The sequence below is a fragment of the Alligator mississippiensis genome, chromosome 1, assembly GCF_030867095.1.
Source record: "Alligator mississippiensis isolate rAllMis1 chromosome 1, rAllMis1, whole genome shotgun sequence".
NCBI classification, from domain to species: domain Eukaryota; kingdom Metazoa; phylum Chordata; order Crocodylia; family Alligatoridae; genus Alligator; species Alligator mississippiensis.
In genome coordinates, this window is record NC_081824.1 from 77,399,592 (window position 1) to 77,424,697 (window position 25,106).

Genomic DNA, 25,106 nt, shown 5'->3' on the forward strand with positions numbered 1-25,106 from the left:
GGGTGTTTGTGTAGGAGAACAGAGGGACTCCAGAAGGAACTAAGGCTGTGACCAACACACAATAAAGAAAATTGTCAAATGCAGACTTATAAAAAAGCACAGATTACAAATGATTCATTAAAACAAACAAACAAACAAACAATGATCAATTAAACTCTAGTATAGTTTTCAAAATAGGACACTTCTTAATATTTCAAGCAACCTCATATAATTATGAAAATCACGTCACTAGTAGAATCTCTCTCAGCTTTGCTGTGAGATCCCTACTTCTGAAAGCTTATATTCTAATAAAAACTTAACTGGAAGCCTAGTCAGTCCCATAAAAGATATGAAACAACTACGCTGAAGGAACATTTTGCAGCAGATACCCAAGAGACTAGAAGGGAAAATATTTCTGTGAAAGCATTATTTGTAGAAAAAAGCAAGTGTAGTTTTCTACAGTCATCAATGTAAGAGGAAAGCTTCCCTAATGAATACCAGTTGTGAAACTCTGAGAAATTAATTACTGTAAATGGCATAGTGTTACTCTTAAGCTTAATGCAGAACTTTTTTCATGCCTGCCCCAGCTGGAGTGAGAAGGAATGTGTGAGAAACAATGAAGGAAATATTACAAAAGCCTTACCATTAGTAGGACTCTAAAGCTACAAAGAGAAAAAGAGCCTGTTATATCAATTTGTCAATTCACATTCCCTAACTCCCTTCTGCCATACATCAGATCCAATCTGTCAACACAATACTGTGATTTAGCCTTCAAAACCAGTTAGCAAGATCTACTGATTTTACAATGTTGCTTATAAGAGCAGATGAAGTCATGTACCACATCCAGAGGGGCATAGTCGATATCTTCCAGAAGTATCCAGTGTCCTTTGGTGACAGCTTGTGTCAAGGTACCTGGCTGCCACACAAACTCCCCTGGCACATCTGTACAACGATACATACCAAGTAACGTCTGCAAAAGAGCGCAATACGTTTTACTATACAGCTTGATAATTCAGGAAATACATTGTACACCTGATATTGACCTTCAAGTTGCACTTAAACGCCCTTCCCTAAATATAAGTGTACTGCTAGTAACATTAGCTAACAGCTATTTTGGGGCTTTTTGTTGTTTTGGGGTTTTTTTTTTTGGGGGGGGGGGGAAGTGTTAAACCTAAAAGGAATATAAGCTTTAGAAATACTTAACAGCAATTGGTTGCATTCAGCCTAAACTAAGACATTTTGCATTTTTATTAAATGCAGATTTTATTTTTAAAAGGGGATCCTACAATTTGGAACATAGCCTATTTATAAAATACATTTATAGTTTCTGGTACACCACGTCTCCCTAATACCACAAACACTGCAGCTTCATAGACAGTTTCTTACTTCTAAAATTGCATCCATCTACCTATATAAAACAAAGGGTAGGAAGGGCCGAAACTAAACAGGATAACAAACATATTAAACAAAAGACAGCTATAGTGAATTCTAGTCACAAACCTATCACGTATAAATAGGTAAAGTAAGATTCATTTTTAAAATAAAATATTCTAGAACAAATAGATTTTCTGGAAGTAAAAATATCCCGTTCTACTTATACTTTTATTTGTTAGTTCAGTTATATATTTTCCTTTACATTTTGATGCTTTATTACTTATGCCCAAACTTTTCACATCTCTTAGAGCTGGCAATCTTACACCTAGTTTTATTTGACTAGAATACACCCTACTCTTCCATGAAAGGAGGGCTGGCTGCTGCATGTGACAATAAAACCTTTAAGGCCAGCACAATAAGTTCAGCTACACAGAAAACAAAATATTTAACAAAACCTTCATGTGCCCTTCTCCAGCCACAGTGTGCACTGGGAACATACATCAGCTCAAGCTCAATGGGATGAGCGTGCAATTATTTTTACTAAGGCCTTATCTATTCAAGAAGGTCACATCAACTTAACTCAAGTCAGCCATTAAATCTATGTTGCTGGACCAGTATAATTTCTGTGTGGACATTTATTGTAAGAAAGACTTATTTCAACTCAACTTAAACCTGTCCTCAACTAATGTAAACTAAAACAAGAGGGCCCACAAAGCCTTTAGCACCAGCAATATTACTAAATAATTTTAGAATACACCTTATTTAAACTGATGCAACTCTCTCATGTGGAAAAACCCTAATAAGTATTTTACTTTAAAGAAACTGTATGGATATAATGTAGTTCATGCATAGAATTAAAAAATTAATAAGAACTTTTCTTGATTTCTCATCCTCAAACTCTGATTCTCGCTGGGAACTTGAGCCTGTTGCAGTACAATACTTCACATTCCAAACAAACTCAGTGTAAATGTATGTATTGCTTTATTAGAAAAATAAATGGAGCTACAATGATGGTATCTTAATAAGCACAAATGAGTTTGCCTTTGCTTCAAAGGAGGAATGTTTTTCTGTTACCTTACTGTCAGTCTGATCACCAAGCTGGACTTTGAGAATATGAGGAGGCTTTATTCTTCCTGTAGTGGCTGCCAAATATTCAACTAAAGAAGTTTTGCCACATCCTATTGGTCCTTCCAACAACACAGGATTCTGGAAAGCTACCGCTATAGCAAGGGCTTGAAGATTTGTGCAGGTAGACTCAACCATCACAAACCGGTTAATGTTGCTTTCCTAATAGGATAGAAAATTTGAGTTACTACATTATTTATAACTCCAAGCGTATATCAAGCAAAATCAAGGGCTGGGTGGACCACAGATTGGACATTCCACAATTTATAGTTAGCATTTAAATACAGATTCAGGCCATTTAAAAAACTATCATAAAACACACACTTCATAAAAGCATATGTATTAACCAATTTATTCTCAAAACTTGTCAGGCTGCAGTTGTCAAGGACAACAGAGAAACAGTTTTACTACTGTGCCAAGAAGGCAGTCTTAGTAATAATTGAATGCAGTGGTGCTCAAATTCTAGCCTAATGACCAGATCTGGTCTACAAAGCTCCCCAAAGTCTGGAAATTTGGCACTAAGGGAGCAATGGGAATTAACACTGACATTGCTCCCCTGCCACCTAATTCCAAGCCCTCTGGCCAGATAACATTGTCTTGTGTGCCAGATGGGTTGGTGTGAAGGCAGTGTGCCTAACCTGGCACACATGGGGCTCAGGCAGCAGGTCCAACATGTGGCCTGGGACCCAATCCAACGTGTGGGACCAGGGCAGTGTCAGATCAAACTGGTGTGCTGACTCTGCACCACTCATGTGGCTCGCAGCCCAGTGGGTCACCACTGATTTAATGTATATTTGTAGATTAAGTCTCAAAAAAAGATCACAGGTGCATGATGAATCCTTATCAAGATCATACAGCAATGGTAATTTGTTGACCTTTTAAATAAAAGTCCTGATTTTAAAGAGCCAAATCTATTCATACATGCATAGGCGGTATGTGAGGTCACTAAATTCAGCTGCATCTCAGAAGAGGAAGACATAAATCTGTGCAGAGTTTACCAAGCTCGGAGTAGTAGATTTAAATTTTAGAAGGGCAATCATATGCTTTAATTATGTAAGCTGGTAAAATAACACTAGAATCTGAAAGCTTTAGTTTATTATACAGAGCTTGCTATTTCCTGTTAGTAAGCAAAAGAAAGAGAGTTAAAATAGAATTTTTTTTTCACTGGAACCAAGTAAAAAGCACTCTATTTTGAACTCGTATCAATTATCTATAAAAACTAGCAGGTGGTAAGTCAGATTTATGTAGGTTGTAATTTAATTGTCCACCTCCTTGGCCCTCACCACTTGAAAAAATCTTCAAAATTGATGCTACTGTATGTTATGTCCTTTCCTGCTTTTTAAAATCTGAAAGATGAAACAATGGTGTTGAGGCTGGATATGGTCTAAAACTGAATTTAGACAAGGGGGGAAAGCAAAATGGATGCTGGTGGGGAAAGATGGTAGTTTGCGACTACTGGCTGAAGCTACAGGAAAGGACAAGAAAGAAAGTGTAGGAACTGCCATTTACTGGGTCAGACCATAAGTCCATCTTGCTCAATAGCCTGTGTCACAGTAGCAGAGAGCAGATGCTGAAAGGGAGAATAAACTGGGTATGAACAGGGTTATTTTCCCGCCACTATTCATCTACCACTTGTAGCCTCCAGCATTTAAGGTCTAGGAAGTTCTGATTCAGGGACTGTATCCCTAACTCCTATGCTCAATAGTTACTGATACCCCTTTCCTCCAACAATTTGTCTAATCCCTTTTTGAATCTGCATAAACTGTCGGCTTCTACAACATCTGCTGACAATGAGTTCCACGCTGTGTGAAAAAGCACTTTCTTTTGTTAGTGTTAAACTTACTATCTACTAGTTTCATTTTGTGACATCTAGTTCTTGTACTGTGAGAAACAGTTATTATTAAATTCCTATTTACTTTCTCTTCACCATTTAGTACTTTGTAAATCCTGATCGTATCCCCCCTCTAGTGGCGTGGAGAAACAGGGGGCGGGCCACCAGCACTGCACTGCTTGCAGCGCCACTTTTGTTTTCTACAGCTGCTGCTACCATAGCTGCGCTGGTAGTGCCCCCAGTAGAGGTATGCTATATGGCAACAGAAGTGGGTTGTCTAATGACTTCACAATACTATCTTCATGAACAACAGTAGCTCTGCTACAGAAGCACTCTTTTCTCTGTGTAGCTACATCCCGAAGGGAAGTCTTATTAGCAGGTAGCTATGTTGGCTAGGAGTTCTAAAAAAAATCATAGTAATATAACCCAGGGACCAGACCCCTTGCTAGTTCAGTCACAGAACCACAATCCCGATTTAGAAAGGTAGTGTTACACAGAATTAAAACATCCATCACCGAAGAGTCTCTTGTAGGCAATTTTCAAGAACTGATACGTAAAAAGAACAAGTAACTGTATTGACCCTTTCAGTGCTGAGTTCCTTTGAAGTGCCAACCTTCCACTTCACAAACTTTCAGTACATGGTATAGCAGAAAGCCCCCTTTTCCTCTTGCCTGCATTCGCTCTCCCCTCTTTGGACATGTTTCTCTTTTTCTACCTTTTCTTCCTTCCTCTCTCTCTCACTTTAAGATAAGGAATTGTGTTTTAAAATTTGTGTGCGCGCATTTTGTATCTCCCCTTGTAGTTTGGTATTTTTATCTATTTGTGTGCCATGTAGCTTATATTTTATACTCCTCACCTTTCAACTAAATGTGTTTTAGTAAGTTATACATTGTAACAATGTTAACAAGGGCAGGAATCAAACTGTCCTTCTCTGTATCAGGCTGGCCTCTGAAAGAGCAAGTGAATCAGTGATTGAATGTGTAACAAGGTAGCACACAGCAATTAACACCTGAGAAGCTGCAGATCAACCAAGGGAAGAACTCAATAGAAGACAATGTAACAACCGGGAAATCTCTAAACCTGACTGATCAAGGGCTAGAAGCCCTGGTCTGAGTTAATCAATGCCAGGGACCAACTTTTGGGCTGAGTATCTCCAGATCAACTGCTCCCAGAGCCCTATTCAAAATTCATCAACGGACTCCCAAACCTGCACATACATGCGAACGACCCCTGGGGCTGACAGATGCCGTCCAGTAGCCACCGGGGGGGGGGGGGAATGAGTCCCACGAGGGTCAATGACCCCTGGATTGGGCAAACCAGAAAACTGGGGAGTCACCGAAGTCTGCCAAGGACAGATAAAAGGCAGTGAAAAGTGACCCTCAGTGGTGCCCTCTTGATCTCCAACTCGACCAGACCTGTCCAGCCAGAAGGACCAGCTGGCGACCCTCTTCTGGAAGATAACACCACACTGAAAGAAGCCTCAATGACAGACTCCAGCGCTTGTAGGATAGGTATACCTGACTCTGTAGTCTGCTAGTGTGTGTGTGTGTGTGTGTGTGTGTGTGTGTGTGTGTGTGTGTGTGTGTGTGTGTGTGTGTGTGTGTGTGTGTGTGTGTGTGTGTGTGTGTGTGTGTGTGTGTACACCAGCCCCAAGGTTTATGATTACAGTGTTTCAATCCGCCTAATAAACTAGAATTTTAAGGCTCCCGAGTTGGACATTTGTAGCCAACAATGGCACAAGGCAAAATAGAATGTATACTGTGCACTGCATATGTTCAGTATTATTTAAGCAATTAACAAAGATAAATTAGTTCAGAGCATTTATCACATTTTAATAATATAAGTAAGAATCAAGCTTGTACATACCTGTTCTTTGGACACAAGTTGCAGCCTGGGTAAGACAACTCCACATATTGCTACTACATTTGCAGAGAGATCACACGAGACAATCTCTCCTTGAGTGTACTGCAGCTCATTCTCTTTGTGCCAAAGGGTGGTATCTGAATTTGCCAAAACAAGGGCTCTTTCCACATTCTGCATCTGCAATTCTTCCAGTAGCCTATCAAATTAACATCCATATTAACATTACAGCTGGAAGCCATAAACAAATATACTCAACTGTGGCAAAGTATTAAATGTAAAAGGTGTTCAGCTTACTTTAGCCTGAAATGTATCAACTCTTCTGGATTGAAGATCTTCTTAAGGAAAGATAATCTGTGCTCATCATTCATGTATGTAACCAAAGCAAGGCAATTTGAAGTGTACCTGAGAAGTATAGTTTGAATAGGTCAGAATCACAAATGAGAACACCGTTTTGAAAAATCTTCCACAACTTTTTACAGAGATATTTGAGAGGAGATAAAAAATAGGATTCTCCAACAATGTGATGCCTCTCACACACAGCAAGAAAGAGGCTCATTTTAGAACGTAAATGATGTTGGCTATGAATTTTTTCCATCAGTTATCAAAGTTTGTTATGACAGAAACAAACAGTGGCAAAATACTGAAATATATGCTATTCCCTCTTTCATATTTTGGTGCTTTATTGGACTCTGAGTTTTCCAAGTGTTTCAATTTACAATAAAATAAAACAGTCCTCAAAAAATGTGACTGATACAGTATACTGAAACAGAGTATGACTCAAAAAGCAATAAATAGTTCTATAAAGACAGTATATGAAGCAGAAATTTATGCCTTGCTGTGCTGTCATGCGAGTCACAGCACTTCTTAAAAAAATGGAAGCTACCAATGATTTGAAATAATTGGTAAAACTACACACAGTAGCCTCACTATCATTTCCATAAAAATGCAAATAGTGACATGTTTCCAGTATTCCACAGTGCATTGCTCAATGATGAACTGACCTCCCTTTAAATCTTTCTCCACTCTGGTGCCTGGAAGTCACTTCTAGCTTCAAGTACTCTCGAATGCCCACCCACGTAGGCCCCATTTGTGAACCACAAAGACAGTGAGCCATCTAGCAACATTTCTGGGTATTTCTGACCTCCATCAGGAACTAGACCTGATCAGGAAACACTAATTTCCTGGATCCAAAGGCTCTGTAGCTAATGGCACTAATAGAAGGACATAGTGCTTCTCAGCTGCTCCTGAGAAGCACAGCAATAGTAGCAGAAGGAAAAGGAAGTACAGTAAAATCTCTGTTACCTGGCATTTAACTAACTGGAAATTCCAATAACCAGAATTTTTACCTTACCCCAGGGATGCCAGCTAACACAGATTTTATGGTATGCACATGTTAAAGATAATTCCTCTAAATCTCGTGCATTCTTCATTTAGTGAGGCTAGAAGGTTCAGGCAGCGTAATTTATTCTCAGGATTGTAAGGGCAGCCCTAACAGTTCTTTAATCCAAACTCATTCTTTGCCTCGTACTTCTGAAAGATTCTCTCACCTTTACCATTAAAAAATGTTGAGAAATTCAAAACATTATTTGGCTCAGACTGGAGGAGACTTTGAGATTTAAACTTACCAGCGGACCAAAGTATCATGACTCCTTAGCAATGGAACACATGCACCCCAGTCCCACAGCTCCCGAAATACTGATGGCTGTTGGTGTAGGAATCTGTAGGCTGCCTCCATGAGATCCCGTAACTTCATTCGCCTGCGCCCATAGCGGACCGTGTTTGTATCTGAACTCTCCAGGAAGAGCCTTTGAAACACTGGGGCAGTATCCTTAAAATATCTTAAAGCAAATCTTAAAAAAAAGTGAAGACACTGGAGTCAGACAAAGTAGTCAAGCTGTAGCAAAGAAACAATGTAGACTACAAAAAAAATTTTAATTCATAGAGGTCCCAGCTGGCCACCACATCCCCCACTGCTCTAGCTAGTGCCATGGGTGGTGGTTGGGTTCCCTGGGGCAGAATATTATGACAGAAGACCTACTGAGCTTTCTGCATGTGTGATAGTGCCAACAGAAGGGCTTGGGCAGGAAGCCTGTGCTGCTCAAACAACAGTGGGGTGGGGGTGGGCTCATGCAGCTGGCTTGGGGGGGCAGGAGGAGAAACCACCTGTGACAGTGACAGCTAGCACTTTACACTGTTTGCCCAGCTGGAGTCCTGGGGAGCCCACATTGCACACAGCCCATGTGGTGTTTCACCCGGGGCCTGCATCCCATGTGGGGTGCAGCCCCCAGCCACTCTGACATTGGACAGCCCCACTTTAGAGGGAACAGCATATTCTGCAGTATATCTAAGTAATATCCTGCCTAAAATTCACCACTGCTGCTTTAGTGATGCCATAGGACACATCTTCATCTGTTTAACAGCTGTTAGGAAATCTATCTTGCATGAATTTGCCTAGTTTGTTTTTAAACCTGACTGTACCATATGCCTCTAAAACCAACTATAATAAAAAGTTCCACACGTTAACCATGCACTGAGTAAAAAAAACAATAAAAAACTCTCTCGTTAGGTTTAAACCTGTCTCCTGCTGTTTTCAGTAGGTGCGTGCGTCCCTTGCACTAATATTCAAATATTCTAACACTCACGTCCAGACACGCCTACACTTGGGCAACAGCAACATTTTAGCAAGCAGCTGATATCAGGTAGTTTTGAAAATTTTGAGTAATTTTCATACACGTCTACACCCCAGACACCTGATATTTTCCTTTGTATTCCAACTGTTCAGTTGTAGATGATGTTAGACATTGGCATGACATTCATTTAACTATTATTTTCTTTAAAGACTTAGATTCTCAAATCCGTAGTTTCAATTCAAGGCAAGCCTCTATAAAAATAGTCTCTCCCACCCATATCCAGAAAAAACATCTCCCACCCAGCCAGACAGCATACATATATCACACAAATAAATATCACACCACTTACGGCAGTACATCCGGATGGACAACAATAAGTTTGCTCATGGCTACACAAAGCCTTTCATGCAGATCATGGTTGAACTGGCCGCCAGCTTTAATGGCTTCTGCATTTCGCTCCAGCAAATCTAGTAAGATTGGTCGAAATTGACGGCCAATCAGTAAAGTACATTCTTTGTCCAGTAATAGCTGTGCTAACACGTGGAGGAGACCCTGCCGATCCTGCTGAGTCCAGATCTGGGAGAGAGGAAAGAAAACAGGTTAAGAACATAATAAAGAAAAAAAAATAGTTCTTTGACTGTAGACAGCACTGTTCACTGAATGCTCTCAAAGCTCATGACAGAAACTGTATGCCACTAAACAGGTTCAATATTTGTAAAAATGGAAAAACTGAATACCAGAGAGGGTAAAGGACTTAGAAACAGTCATGGCAGTCAGAATAAGCAACAAATCATGGTAGCAAGGGCACTTAATTCCACTGTTCTGACCACTATATTGCCATCTCACTGACAGCTTCTCTCCTTCACATTTTTAGCCTTAAACAGGAAAAATGCTGACACCTATTAAAAGGTTTTGTAGAACAGTGAGGCAGTCAAACAGATGGCCTAGGGAAGTTGTGGACTTGCCATCCTTGGAGGTGTTTAAGAAGAGGTTAAATTAGCCAGGGATGATCTAGGCGCAGCTATACATATGTCCTATTATGGGCATTTCCCATGCTTCTGAACTTTGCTCGGTGTCCGCAACCAACCCCTTTTCTGCTACGTGTGTCAGGGTGTTTCTAAGCCTCCCCAGGTGCATTAGGTGTGGGCTACAGCCAAGGCTAGGGACTTCAACTGAGATGTGCCAATACTCCTGTTGGGACCAAAGCCAGAAGTTCCTAGCTAGACAGTCTTGCTAGAGAGACTGACCACCATATTTGGGGTCAAGAAGGAATTTTACCCTATGATCAGATTGATACGGACAGTGGTGGTGGTGGTGGGGAGGGCTGCCTTATTCTGTAGTGGGGGGCATGGCCCTCTACTTGGGACCTCTTGGGCATATATTGCCAACATTTCATAGAGGAAGAACATTGGCTGCTGTGGTTCTCCTCCTTTACTTGTGTCAGGTTAGGGGTATTAGGTCTGTGTTGCGTCAGGGTTGACAGTAGGCTTATGCAGAGTTTAGATTATGGTTTCTATAGGATGGTTTGAATAGGGATGAGATCCTGCCTCAGGCAGAGGGTTGGACTAGATGATCTATAAATCTGTGTGGCAATACTACTATAAACCCAGTTCACTAGATCAATACTCACCAGTTCACACCAGGTGTCAGTCATTTTCCTAAACAACATTTCAGTTATCTGTGTTGCCAATCAGTTCAAGAATCAACAAGGACAACAGATAAGCAGTTCTATGGTTACTAGTATTTCAGGGGACCCACTGTAGACAAGTCATTGGCAAACTGGCATTAGTAAGGAGCCTACCACACCAGGCCTAAAGAAGCATTTGTAAGCAATTACTAAAAAACAACTGTTTGGATTATATGTTAGTGCAAAGATGGCCAACCTGTGGCACATGGTAGAATAGGGAGGGGACAGACAGCACAGCAGCAGGTAAGGCAGGGAATACAGAGGATGAAGCAGAAAGCAGAGCAATAGACTGGGCAGGGAAAGAGAACTTGACTGGTACTCAGGGAGGGTGCAGTGCTAAGTTGTGGCAAGTCATCCAAAAAGGTTGTCCACAAACAAACCTTGAATCAGTTATGATCCAAACAAAGTTATTTTCATATCTGACAGTGTTTTTATACTGCAGAACACTTTTCAAATGAGGAAATTTTTACAAAAACAGTAAAATAAAAAAATTTTCACATCCAAACAACTTTTTAAAAAAAATTGCAAGGCAAAGAAGCATGCTTTAGCAAAGTGGGGGAGATGCATCGTTTTTGGTATACCTGCCACAAATAAGCCCTACACCCTTGACAATTGCTACTTTGATCTCTTTCCTCTGCTTGATCTGCTGCTCTGCTTTCTGCTTGCAACCATGTGTTCCCTACACGATCCCGGCTCAGCTTTCTGCTTTCTTTCCTGTGCTCCCTGACCTATTTACTGCTTTGCTTTCTATTTCCTGCCCTATGTGCTACCATGCTGCTCCAAGATCGGCCACATGCCACACACACACACACACACAAGCTGCCCATGCAACCTGTGACACCCATGCTGCAGGTTGGCCACCCCTGCTTAATATACAACTGGAGAGCTGGTAAAGACAACAAACAATAATGTCCAGATTTCATGGGTATGGACACCCAGTTTAAATGCAACTTTAAAAACAGACAGGCATTAAACCAGTTTAAAACTGCCTGGAATGGTTCAAAAAGTGTAACTGGAAAGTTAGGTATTCTTTTGAATCATTTCTATACTACATGCAGACAACAAGCTTTCTGTGACATGCAAATCAGAACAAGGCTCTGGTTAGCCCTCCAGGCATCCCACATTACATCGCTCCTCCCCCACCACTGCTGCTACTGGCCATTCTTGCAGCCCAAACTTTACTACCCCCTTTTTCTCTCCCATGTGCTGGCACTTTTATCAGTAAACGCCCTTGCATTGTTTGGTCAATAAAATCTATTATCTTTTCTACAACCAGCTGCGTCTTCACTCAGTCCACCCATCAGGATCACGGTACTCCCCCCACACTCCTGGGAACCAAAATATGCAAGTCCAAACACTCCTCCAGTCAGGCAAACAGACTGCAAACTTTGGTCAACCACAAGCTACTGAATTTTACTGAATTCAAGGTCAGGAGAGAAAGGAAACCAGAAAACTGAAAACACCCCCAGTCACAAGTTGCTCATCACCTGGAACCCACAAAACATGACTGCCCACTAGCCCACTGTGAGGAACGCTAGGCTTGGGGCTCACTTCCACCCCAGGCGTTAAGAGTCACAGCACTTCAATTCCTAAAATATGAGGGCTCTAACTGGAACATTACAGCATTGTACATATGGATACCTGTGACTCCTGACAACTGTGAACCAGTTTCCAACTCATTACATTTGGGAACAGTTTGATTGTTGTGTCAATCCACACCCCATGTCAATACCAGCTGATTACATATTTAAAAAATAAATCAGCCTTTTCCTGCACCTCTAAGGTTCACTCCCTGTGATCTACAACTTAGTACTATTATCTCCTCACCATAACACAGTTCTTACTAAAATTTTACCTCCCTTGATACTGTAATCTTTCTATTTTTGTGTAGCTAAACACCTAAAACAGCATATGGAAGTTCATGTAGCTGAAGTTGCCCAGATTGTCACATACCATCAATTTGTTTTTACAAAACATGACATTACATTTCCTTTTCTCTCAGCATTTGTAACAGAACCAAAAGACTTCCTTGATGCCGGTTAGGAGTCATTTTAAAAAGGGGTTTGAACAGATTATTTTTCAGTCAGGGAACAGGAAAGTCTGTGTACTTCAGGAAAAGATGACAGATTTCAAGGGACACCAACCACTATTCTATTATTTTTAGTTGCTTTAATGATCAGAAAAGCTGCATTAAAGGCAATACTGCTCATAACAGTGAAGTATATAATTCATAATAAAGATCAAAAAGTAACAATGTACGTTTCCAATACTGCTGACTCAGGTCTGGGTTTGAGTTTTATTACACGTGGAAGATAAGACACTGAGGCTCAGGTCCTCTATTTATCCATTCATTTGAGTTGCAAGGCACAGGAAGCACCAATGCAAACTATCCTATACCACTTACATGCCACATCACTGATTGGAGAAATCGTGCTCATGGGTAAAAGCGTTTTATTTACAAGCCTATTCAACTCTGGGACAGGACAGCTAAGAAGCGTGCTTATTCTGTTTTTGAATCAGTCCTTTAAATACCAGCTTGTGAGTCTTTATATATCAAAATCCATTCAACAAGCTATTTTATGACACCAATCAGTGTTTTAATTGCTGAACACAAGAAACATATAAAACTGATAGAAAAGGACACCAACATGAGAGTGAGTGAGTGAGTGAGTGAGTGAGTGAGTGAGTGAGTGAGTGAGTGAGTGAGTGAGTGAGTGAGTGAGTGAGTGAGTGAGTGAGTGAGTGAGTGAGTGAGTGGATTCAGATGTGAAAATTTGTATGAAAAAGGTGGCCTAAACTGCTAGAAATCTGGACTGGTAAATCCTTCATGGCAATTGTGCAAAGCTGCTTTAGGCAAGCATCATGAGGGACAGTCTCTCTTCCCCCAGGAAATCCAACTCACGTTTAATTAGCAAAAGGGATGCCAAAAAGGAGCTCAGCTAGGATTGAGTCTTTAAGGCCACTTGAGGCAACAGGCTGCGCACCAGCAGTGCTTCAGTGACATAGTCCCTCCTCTTTTCCAGAGAGCACAGCTTGTTAAACCAAGTACAGCAAAACCTGGATGAAAACCATTTGGCTCCAATGGAGCCATTAGAGAGCTAGAAGCATTTAGAAAAAAAAAAAAGATCAAAGTGCCAATGACTGGAATAGCTTTTGGGCAGGCCAGAGGCCTAGGAAATGGGTCCCAGCTCTTTCTGCTAGGTTTGTAGTTGCATTTAGCCCAAAGGTTATGAGATGACAGCCAGTATAAAGGTTATGAGATGATAGCCAGTAAAGGCCCCGTGCTCAGAACATAGTGTCAATGTTATCTCTTCAATAAGATATTCTCCATAGCAACAAGTCAGAAAGTAAGTCTGGAATGTTGCTCCAAAATATCAGCATTAGCCTGTTTCTGTGTAGAGTCACTATTGATGTATATCACCTGTATGGCATCTGGATATTACAGAAAAAGGCCTATAACCAGTAAATTGAAACTGGAGCCTTGCCACCCGAGATAACCTGTTTTAACCCAAGTTAATTCATCTAATTTGAGACAGCACACCTTGTTTTACATTCTAGCCTAGAGGCTTCACAGATGGGGTGCCTTGTCTTAAGTTAACTGGTGATGGATTAACTTGAGTTAAAACAAAACCATGAGCTATAGTCAAGGTTTACTCTTTGGGCTTAACTTTAAAGGGGATGAGATTAAGTTGAGGTTTAGCCAACATACTAAACTGGAATTCTGCACATAAGATTAAGAGAATAGGACACTGCTTCTGTGCATGTTGGTTTTCAGAACTGGGGCCATGACTATGAAGGATAGCTGGGGCTGGGAGTATTCATATTGTAATGTAAGGACTGAAATTCTTGGACCAGCATACAAAAAAAAAGCAAAGTGAAAGCATTTGTCATAAACGTTTCACTGAAAGTCAGAGGTTCGAAGACAATCAGATGCTACTGTAAGCGATGCTGACTAGCAATGCAGTGATGTTATTCCCACCACCTGTCAGGCAACTCCAGGAAACTGAAGTCTTTGCGTTCTGGGTACAGTATGGCTGTAATGCTGAAATGGATGCGCTAAACTGGACTTGAATTGACTTTTTTCCTAGCGAAGATACTGGGTAAACTCATTATACCTGCATTTCAGATGGCTGCATTCTAATTTAGAAAACAACTCAAGTCAGCTAAAAATAAGCTAAAATGCATCAACATAAAGAAAAAGTTGAATTTATTTCAGGTTTGATTAGCACATGTTATGTAAGTCTGACAGAAACTCAGCTACTTTCCTTTATAGGTTTGCCCTGTCTAGACAAAGAAGCGCATTCTACTGCACTGCACTGACAACCTCTGTATGGGAAATAAACTATTTAAAATGAAGACAAAGAGGTAGAGTAACAGTCATATCAAGGACAAGAGATTAAATGCCCACTTTTTTGCACCAGACAGAAGTGCAACAAATACCTTTCCCTGGCTGTACATACCTCTGTTTAATTTAAACAAATCATAATTCAACCACGGAAAGCAGTCTGCTTATCAGGAGAGTATATCAGGGAAAGAGAGCACAAGTGCTCCAAGGGTGGATAAATACAGTCTTCATTAGAGGCTGAGGTGACAGCCAAATTGTGCTCTTAGTCCTTTCATGGAAGTTATTCTTTGTTCATTAGACATTTTTTGTTTACTGTAAAGATACATCTCACTGAACAACTGCATTACAACTTATATGCTGCACCCTCACTTGACCCCAAGATTCACCTGCAGGTTGGCAATGTCGCTCTCAAAGAAAGAACATATACAGATACTTAAATCCTTTCTCTCTCTCTCTTTTTTTTTTTTTTTTTTGCAGATTCCAGTCTATCTTGAGAGGAAGTGTACTGTGCCTCATAGCAGGCTAGCTAAGCATACTTCCGATGTAGAATTGGATTTATAAAACATGAGTTAAGGACGTGGAAAACACTGATTGTAAGACAACTGTTAAAAAACATTTCCTTCCCAATTCTACTTGGTAAGCTATTTTTGTTGCTGTACTAAAAGTTAGTGCACACACGTCAAGGCAACTCACTCCATATGTGACCCTTTAAAGGAGAATTTTGCAATTTAAAGTTTCAGGGGCTTTTAGGGGTGCACTGATAAAGGTTTTCTTGGCCGATACCAACAGCTGATTATTAACCAGTTGTACTGGCCGATACTGATCTGGGTAGTGTGGAAAGCAGCTCCATGCTAGTACGTCTGTGGAGAGGAAGGAGCATGTTGGAGTGGGGGAAGATCAAGGCCCCTCCTGTGAGGGCAGGAGTGGGGGTGCTACCCAGCCAGGGTGGCAAATGAGACCCAGGGAGGTGTGGAGAGCAGGATGGAGCTGCAGGTAGCTCCATCCAGGGTACTAGCATCCCAGTGCTTAAAAATGGCAGTGGGGGGCTCATTGAATGAGCTTTAGTTCAAGAACCACCACCACGATTTTTAAGCATGGAGACACTTAACTGGAGCAGAGCTGAGCAGGGCGAGGGCAGATGCAGGCTGCTCACCATTGGCTCAGGGCTCTCTGCTCTGCTGCCTTTGCCCCGGGGGCCCTGCGCCCCCTGCCCATCCAGGAGTGGGAGGCACAACTCACAGCACCCACTGCTGCCAGGTGGCCAGTGGGTACACAGCCAGCTGAGGGCCCCCAGGGCAAAGGCAGCAGAGCAGAGAGCCCCAAGCCCACAGTGAGCAGTCTGCATCCACCCCACATGTGCCCCTTCCCTTCCACAGACTTACCTGCAGAGCGCTGCTCTTCATGCTGCCCAGTTGCACTCCTGGTCACATGCATGCATGAGGCTGTGCACATGCACACAACATCCAGGGGCCCTGGCCAGAAGGCATATTATATTTATCAGTAAACATTATTGACTACACTGGCCAAAAAAACCCAATAGCTGATAATGTTAATTTTCCTTTTATTGGTGCTTATCCAATATGCAACTGATATATTGGTGCACCTCTAGTGGTTTTCACAGTTGGAGCATAATAGCTCCAATAATCTGAAAAGTGAGATGGAACCACCCACCAAATACATCTTCCTGTCAAAAAAGCCAGGTTAGAAGAAACAGGGAAATAAGCAAAATAAAACAGTATGTACAACTACCACCAGCCTACACTATGAATGGTGGAGGTAAAGGAGGTATACAAAAGGTATCCTAATACCCATTACAAGATCAAAACCTTCAAACTGCTAGCATCTGAAGTGAGCAGACCACCCATTCTGAAAGACAGAATTTCCACCTTCATAGTAACAGTGTCTTTTTTAACAAGTCATCTCATAAAAACAGCAGCTTTCAAAAGCCTGGAAGACAAGAGGAGGTCAGAAAAGTGCAAACAGACCCAAGGGAAGAGACTTCCAGCCTCAAAATTCCCCTGTGCAAAATTAAGTTTATTTTCTACTTAACAGGATTTTTACCATCTTGGATTTGTCCTCAGCCTGAAGAAGGGTGCGTGTGCCCAAAAGCCTGCAAAGATTTTTTTTTTTTTGTGATTTCTTAGTTGGTCTAATAAAAGGTATCATAACTGAACCAAGAATTCTAGAGTTTTGCATTTCTTACAAAGACACACACATCAACTCTTTGCCATAATGCTGTGCAACTCTGATTGCTTTTCAAACAAAAAGAAAAAGCAGATTGATTTCTTTTCAAATTATCAGCTCCATTTGTTGGAGCTCTGGACCAAGGGAGTCAGGAGTCCTGTTCTATTCCCTGCTTTGCCACTGGACTGCTGGGAGAGACTCGGGAGGGCCAATTCATATTTCTAGGAGTCTCTTTCCACGTCTGTAAAGGGAGTCATGACTCTTCCCTTGTTTGAAAAGCACTTTGAGAGGTAGCAACATAAAGCACTATAAAAAAGAACTTAATGATATCATAGTTCTTAAAAATACTGTTCATGTTTCCTATAAAAAAGGAAGTGTCTTATAACAAACCAAAAGAGAACGGAGAACCAGAATCTCATCCCTCAAGTGTCCCTTGATTTTCCAATACGCTAAATGTAAACTAATTCAGGAACTTGAAATCTAGCAATACCAATTTGGCTAACCAAGTGAATTTATTGCTATCCACAGGGGTACTGTTCCTGAGCCCTGTTTTGTGATCTGAAGTTCATTTCCCAATCTCAGAGCTTCTTGATTCCCTGACTGGATACAACACAACTAGCCCCTGAATTATTCCAAGGGAGACAAACTGTCCTCCACCTGTCATTTCAGTTCTCCCCACCATGTCTTAGTTCATTGTCACTCACAAATAACTCTAGTCACAGACTCCTCTGCTTCTAAGCAATCAGTCAGGGGAACCCCTGAATGCAGGAGGTCTGTTCATTTCCGTTTTCTAATGCTTGGAACAATGATGACAGCAATTCTCAATCAGGTGCCGTGGCAGCCTTTGAAGGGAGCTGCCAGAGCAGGCTCCAGTTGTTAGCAGCGAGTCCTGGCCTTGTCCACACGTGCGTAGGATGGCGAGAGGTTAGAAGTCTCTGGAAATCTTGAACTTCTGACTTTGATGATGCTATGACCTACTTACCAGCAAGGGGCACGCGCAGTTACTACTAATCATATAACCAGGTTTTGGCGCATTAAATGCAAGCTTTTCCTGCCAGCTTCGGGAAGAAAAACCCGCAGCATCCTTATAGGCTCGGCAGTGCTATGTTGGTTAGCACTATGGAAGAAAGAGACTTGGGGGTCATCATTGACCACAAGATGAACATGAGCCTGCAATGCGATGCTGCGGCTAGTAAAGCGACCAAAACGCTGGCTTGCATCCATAGATGCTTCTCAAGCAAATCCCGGGACGTCATTCTCCCCCTGTACTCGGCCTTAGTGAGGCCGCAGCTGGAGTACTGCGTCCAGTTTTGGGCTCCACAATTCAAAAAGGATGTGGAGAAGCTTGAGAGAGTCCAGAGAAGAGCCACGCGCATGATCAGGGGTCAGGGAAGCAGACCCTACGATGACAGGCTGAGAGCCCTGGGGCTCTTTAGCCTGGAAAAGCGCAGGCTCAGGGGTGATCTGATGGCCACCTACAAGTTTATCAGGGGTGATCACCAGTATCTGGGGGAACGTTTGTTCACCAGAGCGCCCCAAGGGATGACGAGGACGAATGGTCACAAACTACTACAAGATCGTTTCAGGCTGGACATAAGGAAGAATTTCTTTACTGTCCGAGCCCCCAAGGTCTGGAACAGCCTGCCGCCGGAGGTTGTTCAAGCACCTTCATTGAACACCTTCAAGATGAAACTGGATGCTTATCTTGCTGGGATCCTATGACCCCAGCTGACGTCCTGCCCTTTGGGCGGGGGGCTGGACTCGATGATCTTCTGAGGTCCCTTCCAGCCCTAATGTCTATGAAATCTATGAAATCTTCCTCCTCGCCAGCCTCTCTTCAAACAGTTAAGCACTACAACCAATACATTACATTTTTAAATGGGATGGTGATCAATTCGCAAAAGTTATGGAGAGGAGACTCCAGTCTAAAAGGTTGAGAACCACCAAACTATAAACATCAGTGACAGCATTTCCCCTAAAAATAAAGAAGTTTGCACATTATTGTTTCATAATAGGAAGGTTCTCCCAACAAGGGCAAAGAGAAACCATTTTGAAATAAAAGTTTACATTTTGAAAAGGTTTGGCACTTTAGACTTTCCCCACACAGATTTTTTAAACATTTCCAGGTAGGACTCAAATGAAAAAATGGTTTCTCTCGCACAACTTGTTTAAGGTTCTAAAGCAGAGGCGGGCAAAATAAGGCCTGTGGGCCGCATTCGGCCCATCAGGCCATTCTATCTGGGCCGCGGGGCACCTAAAAAGGTTAGAAGATTAATATTTATCTGCTCCTTGCTGCCTGTGAAAGATGACAGGAACGGGGGGCAGTAGGACCCAGGGGAAGCCGGCAGGACTTAAAAGCAAGGCCAGCCCAGCCCCACCCCTCTCCCCCACCACCAGAATTCTCTGCCTGTCACAGCTTTCCGGGTGCATTGCCCAACTGCAACTGCGGGGCCGTGCCAGTACCCCGGGGCCAGAAGTGAGAGGGGGCAGCTGTGTGCATGTGTGTAGCGAGAGAGGCACACAGTATGCATGTGTGTCCCTCCATCTATGTAATGAGGGTGGGAGAAACAGCGTGCATGTCTGTGCAATGACGGAGGGGTAGAGAGATAGAGAGAGCAATGAGGGAAGGAGAATGAGGGAGGGAGGGAAGCAGAGTGTGTGTGCAGTGAGGGAGTGTGTGTGTGTTCATAGGGCAACTCCCTTAAGCACACCCCACCACACACATGCACCCACACCCTCCTTGCACTGCCATACACAGACCTGCATACCCACACCCTCCACACGTCCTCCCCCCAAAAACATTCCCCCACAAGCCCCATACCCACCCACACCCCACATTTCTACACATACAACCATATGCTCCATCACCCCACACCCACTGTCCCACACCTATCCACCCTCCCCCACATACCCAAAGCCCGCCACAAATCTATACCCACCCCCCATAGTCTACAAGTAAGACTTTATTTTAAGCTGTTCTGCAATCATCTCTGTGTACACTACACAAATGCATGAAATCAGGACAAAATTTTTTTTTAAATCAAATTAATTAATGTTGTAAATAGTTGCTTTTTAGAATAAAGTTTGGTATTTTCTGGTTCTGAGATGGCAAAACCCCTTGCTGAAAGGAATAATTCCAGGGGGCTAAGGCAGGGACTTCTGGTGGCAAAGGGTGGGGGTTAAGGGATGGAACTTCTGGTCCCAAGATGGCAACCAGGGGGTGGGGCACCTGTCAAGGGGCAGGGCTACCCATGCAGCCCTTGACAGCTTGCGAAAACTTGGTTAGCAGCCCTCCGCCTAAAATAATTGCCCACCTGTTCTAAAGCTTTTCACAGCAAAGGTACCATAAAGCAAAAGTTCATCCTTTGACTTCTCATTGCTCTCCATCCAAAGACCTCTAAGGCAGGGGTTTTCAACCTTTTTTAACAAGTGTACCCCTTCTGTCTTAAAGTTTCAAGTCATGTAGCCTTTTATATTTTTTTCTTGTTTTTAATGTTACCAATTATGTGATACAAGGCAAGCTATACTAATTAACATGAAATGCACTATTTACGCATTAAATATATATATCATAGTTATGCCACAACAGTTTGGGCTGGTAAGTCTGTTGTGGGGGAAGGGGTGAGGGAAGGGATGTGGGGGAGGCAGATCAAGGTCCCCATGGTGAGGGAGGGAGTGGGGCTGAGCCAGGGGAAGGTGCTGTAGAGCATGGGAAGCCAGGGCAGAGCATGGGACTGAGCCGCAAACAGCTCATCCGGGGAGTGCAGGAGGCAGCTCCCACGCGGGCAGCAAGCAGCTGCAGCGCAGGGCGCCAGGCATGGGGCAGGCAAGAGGCTGCTTTTCCCATGCTCCGCACCAGCTCGTAACCTGCCTCCACAGCCAGCCTGGGCCCCACGCTGGCTTCGGGCTCGCCTGTCAGGGCTGCACACAGCAGCAGCAGCTGCAGTCCCCCTGCTTGCTGCGCCGGGCAGTGTTTGCTGCTGCCTGCCTGCAGCTTGCACACTGGTCAGCCCAGAGGCGGCGGTGGCAAACACTGCCCAGCACAGCAAGCAGGGGGGCCACAGCTGCTGCTGCCACCACAGAGCAGCCCCAGTGGGAGAGCCCAGAGCCGGCGTGGGGCCCAGGCTGGCAGCAGGGGTGGGTTACATGCTGGTGCTGAGCGTGGGAAAAGTGGCCCCTCGCCTGCCCCGTGCTACAGCAGCTCGCAGCCCATGTGGGGCTGCCTGCGACTGCTCAGGAGAGCCCCACAGAGGCTGCGAGTGGCTGCAGCAAGGAGAGCCGGCCACGGGGCGGAAGAGGGGCCACTTTTCCCCTGCACTCGGCACCATCTCAATCCCTGCCGCGAGGGGGGTCGGGGATGCACGCTGCCCCCCCACCTGCACTGCGGGGCTGGGGTCACTGGGAGTGAGTGGGTGTACAAGGCCCACACTGGTATCCCAGGGCCAGTGCTGGCAGGGCCCAGAGCAGGGTGGCAGGAGTACAGGGATCCTGGCCAGCAGGGAGCTCTATGGAGCAGGGCCAGCTCCCCCCTCTCTCTGTTGGTGCAGCCCAACCCGGCTCCACAGACTCCTGCCAGCCTGCACCCTGCTCTGGGCCTCCCCAGTTCTGGCCCTGAGACACTGGTCCAAAAACATTGGGACATTGGTTCCAAGATGGTGACCAGGGGGTGGACCACCCATCCAGGGGCAGGGCTACCTATGCAGCCCTCGACAGCTTGCCAAAACTGGTTAAGCGGCCCTCCACTCAAAATAATTGCCCACCCTTAGCCTAAAGAGTAGGGGCAGGACTAGCAGTTGTAGCTGAGTTACCACTAGAGAACTGGTGAGCCGGGACAAGCTTCTACGCGTGCTCTATGGGCAGGGGCATGAGAAATCCTGAAATACTGGAGAACTTCAACTGGGGCAGCACATCTTTGGGGAGTGGCCACACCTTAATGGAAAGGAGCTGCGTAGCAGGAGTGCAAGAGACTCCTGCCCTGAAGTAGCTTAACTTAGAATACTCAAACCCACTTTAAGGCATCAACGCACAGACAATCCAGGGGTTCAGAGTACACTCAAACCGACCACGTAACAAGGCCCAAATAGGCACTTTCCAGCATCCCAGAGCCTCCCTGGGAGACCAGCCTGCAGCAGCAGCTCTGTGCTTTAACTAAGCTAGAGTTATGATACCTCTGGGTTTGCCTGGAGATGTCCTCCCATCTCCACCTGGGTGGTCTTTTAAAATACCAGCAAAGAGCTGCTTGATGCTGGGGACGGAGCAGGGCATGACATGTTCTGCACGCAGGCCTGCCGGCGCTAGGTCTGAGGCAGGGCAGGCGAAGGGGGGGTTTGGGGGGGAGGGGGGCAGCACGGAGCTGTGTGGGCAGCAGAACTAGGGGGGGGGCGGGAACGGGGGGCGGCGGGTCAGGAGCGTATGTGAGGAAATGCGGCGGGGGCAGGGAACAAAGCCGCGGGGAGGAGCCCCCCCCGCTCACCTGCTTGGCCAGCAGCCGGCTCAACTCCGCGCCGCCCTTCTCGCTCCTACGCGCCACCAGCTGCAGCGGCTCGGCCAGGCGCGCGCGCTCCATGCCGTCGCTGGCCCCGGTCGTGAGGTGCCGGGGCAACTGGGAGGGGGGCAGAGCCGCCGCAGCTGCAGCGCGACACGTGCTGCAGCAGCCGACGCGCAGCTCACGCGAGTTCCGCTTCCGGGAGAGGTCATCAGCCGGCGACAAGGCAGCCGCTTCAACCCGGCGGCGCCGCACAGGGGAGAACTACAGCTCCCGGCATACCCAGCGCGGACGTGCCGCCGGCGCCTACTGGCAGGAGCGCGCAGCATGCTGGGAGGCGTAGTTCCACACGCGCTGCACCCCGCCATTGCTCGTTAGCCCCGCCCCAGCCATCCGTCGGCGGCCTGGGCACAGGCACGTTTCGCGGCCAGCTGCCGGCCAGGCCTCGCGCACAGCACGGAGCAGGGGGTGCCCGGCTGAGTAGGGGAAAGGAGGGAGGCGCAAAGTGCAGCCGGGCGAGGGCGAGGGCGAAGGCTCAGTGTTGGCCGAGTAGGGGTGGGGCCCGCGCAGCCTCCGACTTTGGCGCCAACTGTTCATCCTCGGGGGCGGGAAGCGGTGACGTTGTGATCGCAGACGTGCCCTGCGTCTCCGCCCATTGGTCGGCGCTGAGTGGTGTCCCGCCCCGCTCTGACCTGGCCTGCGGTTCCGGCGGCGGTGACCGAGCGACGGCGGCGAGAGGTCGGTGAGGGGCGGGGCCGAGGCACAGGCACCGGCACCAACAGCAACCCGCCCTCGGGGCCTCGCCTCCCCCCGCGCTCCGCCGGTAGCACTGCGGCCGGAGCGAGCCTCGCTTTCCCGCGGGGGCTCGCAGGGGCGGCGGGGCCTTCACCACAGCGGCCCCTGGGTGGGGACGGGGCGCCCGTGGTCCCGCCCGGGGGCTCCTGAAGACTTGGTCCGCAGCGCAGCCTGAGCCCCCTGCTCGCCTCACCTCTCCTCTCCGTGCGGTGGGCACACGAAGCAGCTCTCCTGCCAGGGGATGTGAGTGCATGGTGGTGAGACCTGCTGGACCCTCGGACAGAAGAAGGGTTGCATCCCCCAGCGCCAGGGACAGATGAGAGAGCCTCGGCCTGTTCAATTTGGAAACAGCAGTGCTGGAGGGGGATGCAATCAGGGTTTACTGCGAGAAAATACTAAGCAGAAAAGAAAGTCGGTTGGGGTTTGCTGTTTGCTGTCTCACACTGCGACAACAGGGGGTCACAAGAAGCCTGTCGGCACTAAGGGTGCCTGTAGACATGCGGGACATCTGCTCTGACACACTGTAGCTACGGCATGTTGCAGCCGACTCAGTTAATCGAGTCTGTTGGAACGCGCTAATTGGCACCCTCCAGTAGCCCTGTGCTTCAAAATGGCAGCAGGAGGCACTTTAAAGCTTGCTGAATGAGCACCCCTGCCGCCATTTTGAAGTGCAGGATGCTGAATACAAGAGATGCTGCAGGCACTTTAGAGCGACCCCCGAGAGCTGCTACAACGGAAGCACTGCCTTGTGCTCCCGGAGCATGTGTAAAGATGCCCTAAGTTTAAAGATAACAAAAGGAAGTTTCTTTCCACATGGCGTGTCATGAAAGTGTGGGTTGCTGCCACCAGCTGCTGTGGAAGCTGACAGTTTATCCATGTTCAAAAAGGATTGGACAAACTCTTGGAAGAAAGGGGCACCAGTAGCTGTTGGACATGGGAGAGGGATAAAGCCTCTAAATCAAAACTTCCTAGGTCTTATATGCTGGAGGCTGCGAGTGGGAGAGGAACAGTGGAAGACAACCTTGGTCATACCCAATTCACTCTCCCTTTCTGCATCCGCTCTCTGTTACTCTGACACAGGCCTATTTGTCACCTTGAGGGCGCCACTTGGACACAGGATGCTGGGCAAGATGGACCTAGGGTCTGAGCCAGGAAATGGTAGATCTTATACCTGTGTGGTATTGAACAAAGCAGTTGCTCTTGCCTGTGGTAATATCAAATCAGAGGAAATGTAATCCAGATTGGCAGCTGGGGATGGGGATGATTTAACTTAATTTTATGGACATTCTTGTCAGGTAATATTGCAGTCTCAAGCAGACTACGTGTCAGCAGTTTATTCTTAGGAAGTTTACTTAGTAATGATAAATGGGTTAAACAGTAGATTGTTTCTCACTTCAGAACTTTTGGGTTCTCCATATAGCCGTGCCCTACTTCTGTGACAGTTGCATGCTTACTTTTCTGGGCCACGGGTCTCTTAATTTTTCAGCCTGGCATCAAGCCCTGCTCGGCTTGCTGGCTGGTTTCATTAAAGACTGATGCTCCAAGTAAAAAAGCAAGTAGGGGTGCACCAATAGAAATTTTTGGGGCCAATACCGAAAGCTGATTTTTAAGGAGGCATATTGGCCAATACCAATCCCATTTCCGATATGCAGCCCGGCAGCTTGAAGAGTAGTGTCTGGCTGGTAAGTCTTGTAGTGGAAGAGAAGGGCCGTGGCGAGGGCAGATTGAGGCCCCTGCAGTATGGGAGGGGGAGTAGGGCAGGCGCTGCCCAGCCAGGGTGTGATGCAGGACAGAGTCATGGCCCCTAT

The 25,106-nt window shown here is 45.5% G+C and overlaps 2 protein-coding genes across 6 annotated transcripts in view; one reads left to right on the forward strand and one right to left on the reverse strand.

The window, feature by feature from the left end:
* The window catches only part of MDN1 (midasin AAA ATPase 1), a 154,197-nt gene extending 131,532 nt beyond the window's left edge, over positions 1-22,665 (reverse strand). For 3 of the 4 annotated variants that reach the window (XM_059732015.1, XM_059732018.1, XM_059732014.1), the window contains exons 1-7: positions 22,492-22,659; positions 9,152-9,378; positions 7,798-8,022; positions 6,467-6,574; positions 6,176-6,368; positions 2,428-2,640; positions 818-949 (exon numbers count right to left, since the gene is read on the reverse strand). In XM_059732015.1, coding sequence (XP_059587998.1) covers positions 818-949; positions 2,428-2,640; positions 6,176-6,368; positions 6,467-6,574; positions 7,798-8,022; positions 9,152-9,378; positions 22,492-22,584 — 1,191 coding nt within the window. In that variant the 5' untranslated portion in view covers positions 22,585-22,659. Of the gene's footprint in view, positions 1-817; positions 950-2,427; positions 2,641-6,175; positions 6,369-6,466; positions 6,575-7,797; positions 8,023-9,151; positions 9,379-22,491 lie in introns of all 4 variants that reach the window. The other variant, XM_059732026.1, reaches the window with a different exon arrangement.
* Positions 22,666-22,922: 257 nt separating this feature from the next.
* Positions 22,923-25,106, forward strand: part of CASP8AP2 (caspase 8 associated protein 2) — a 35,025-nt gene continuing 32,841 nt past the window's right edge. The window contains exon 1 of one of the 2 annotated variants that reach the window (XM_019496862.2): positions 22,923-23,241. The gene's annotated coding sequence lies outside the window, so the exon portion shown is untranslated. Of the gene's footprint in view, positions 23,542-25,106 lie in introns of both variants that reach the window. The other variant, XM_019496861.2, reaches the window with a different exon arrangement.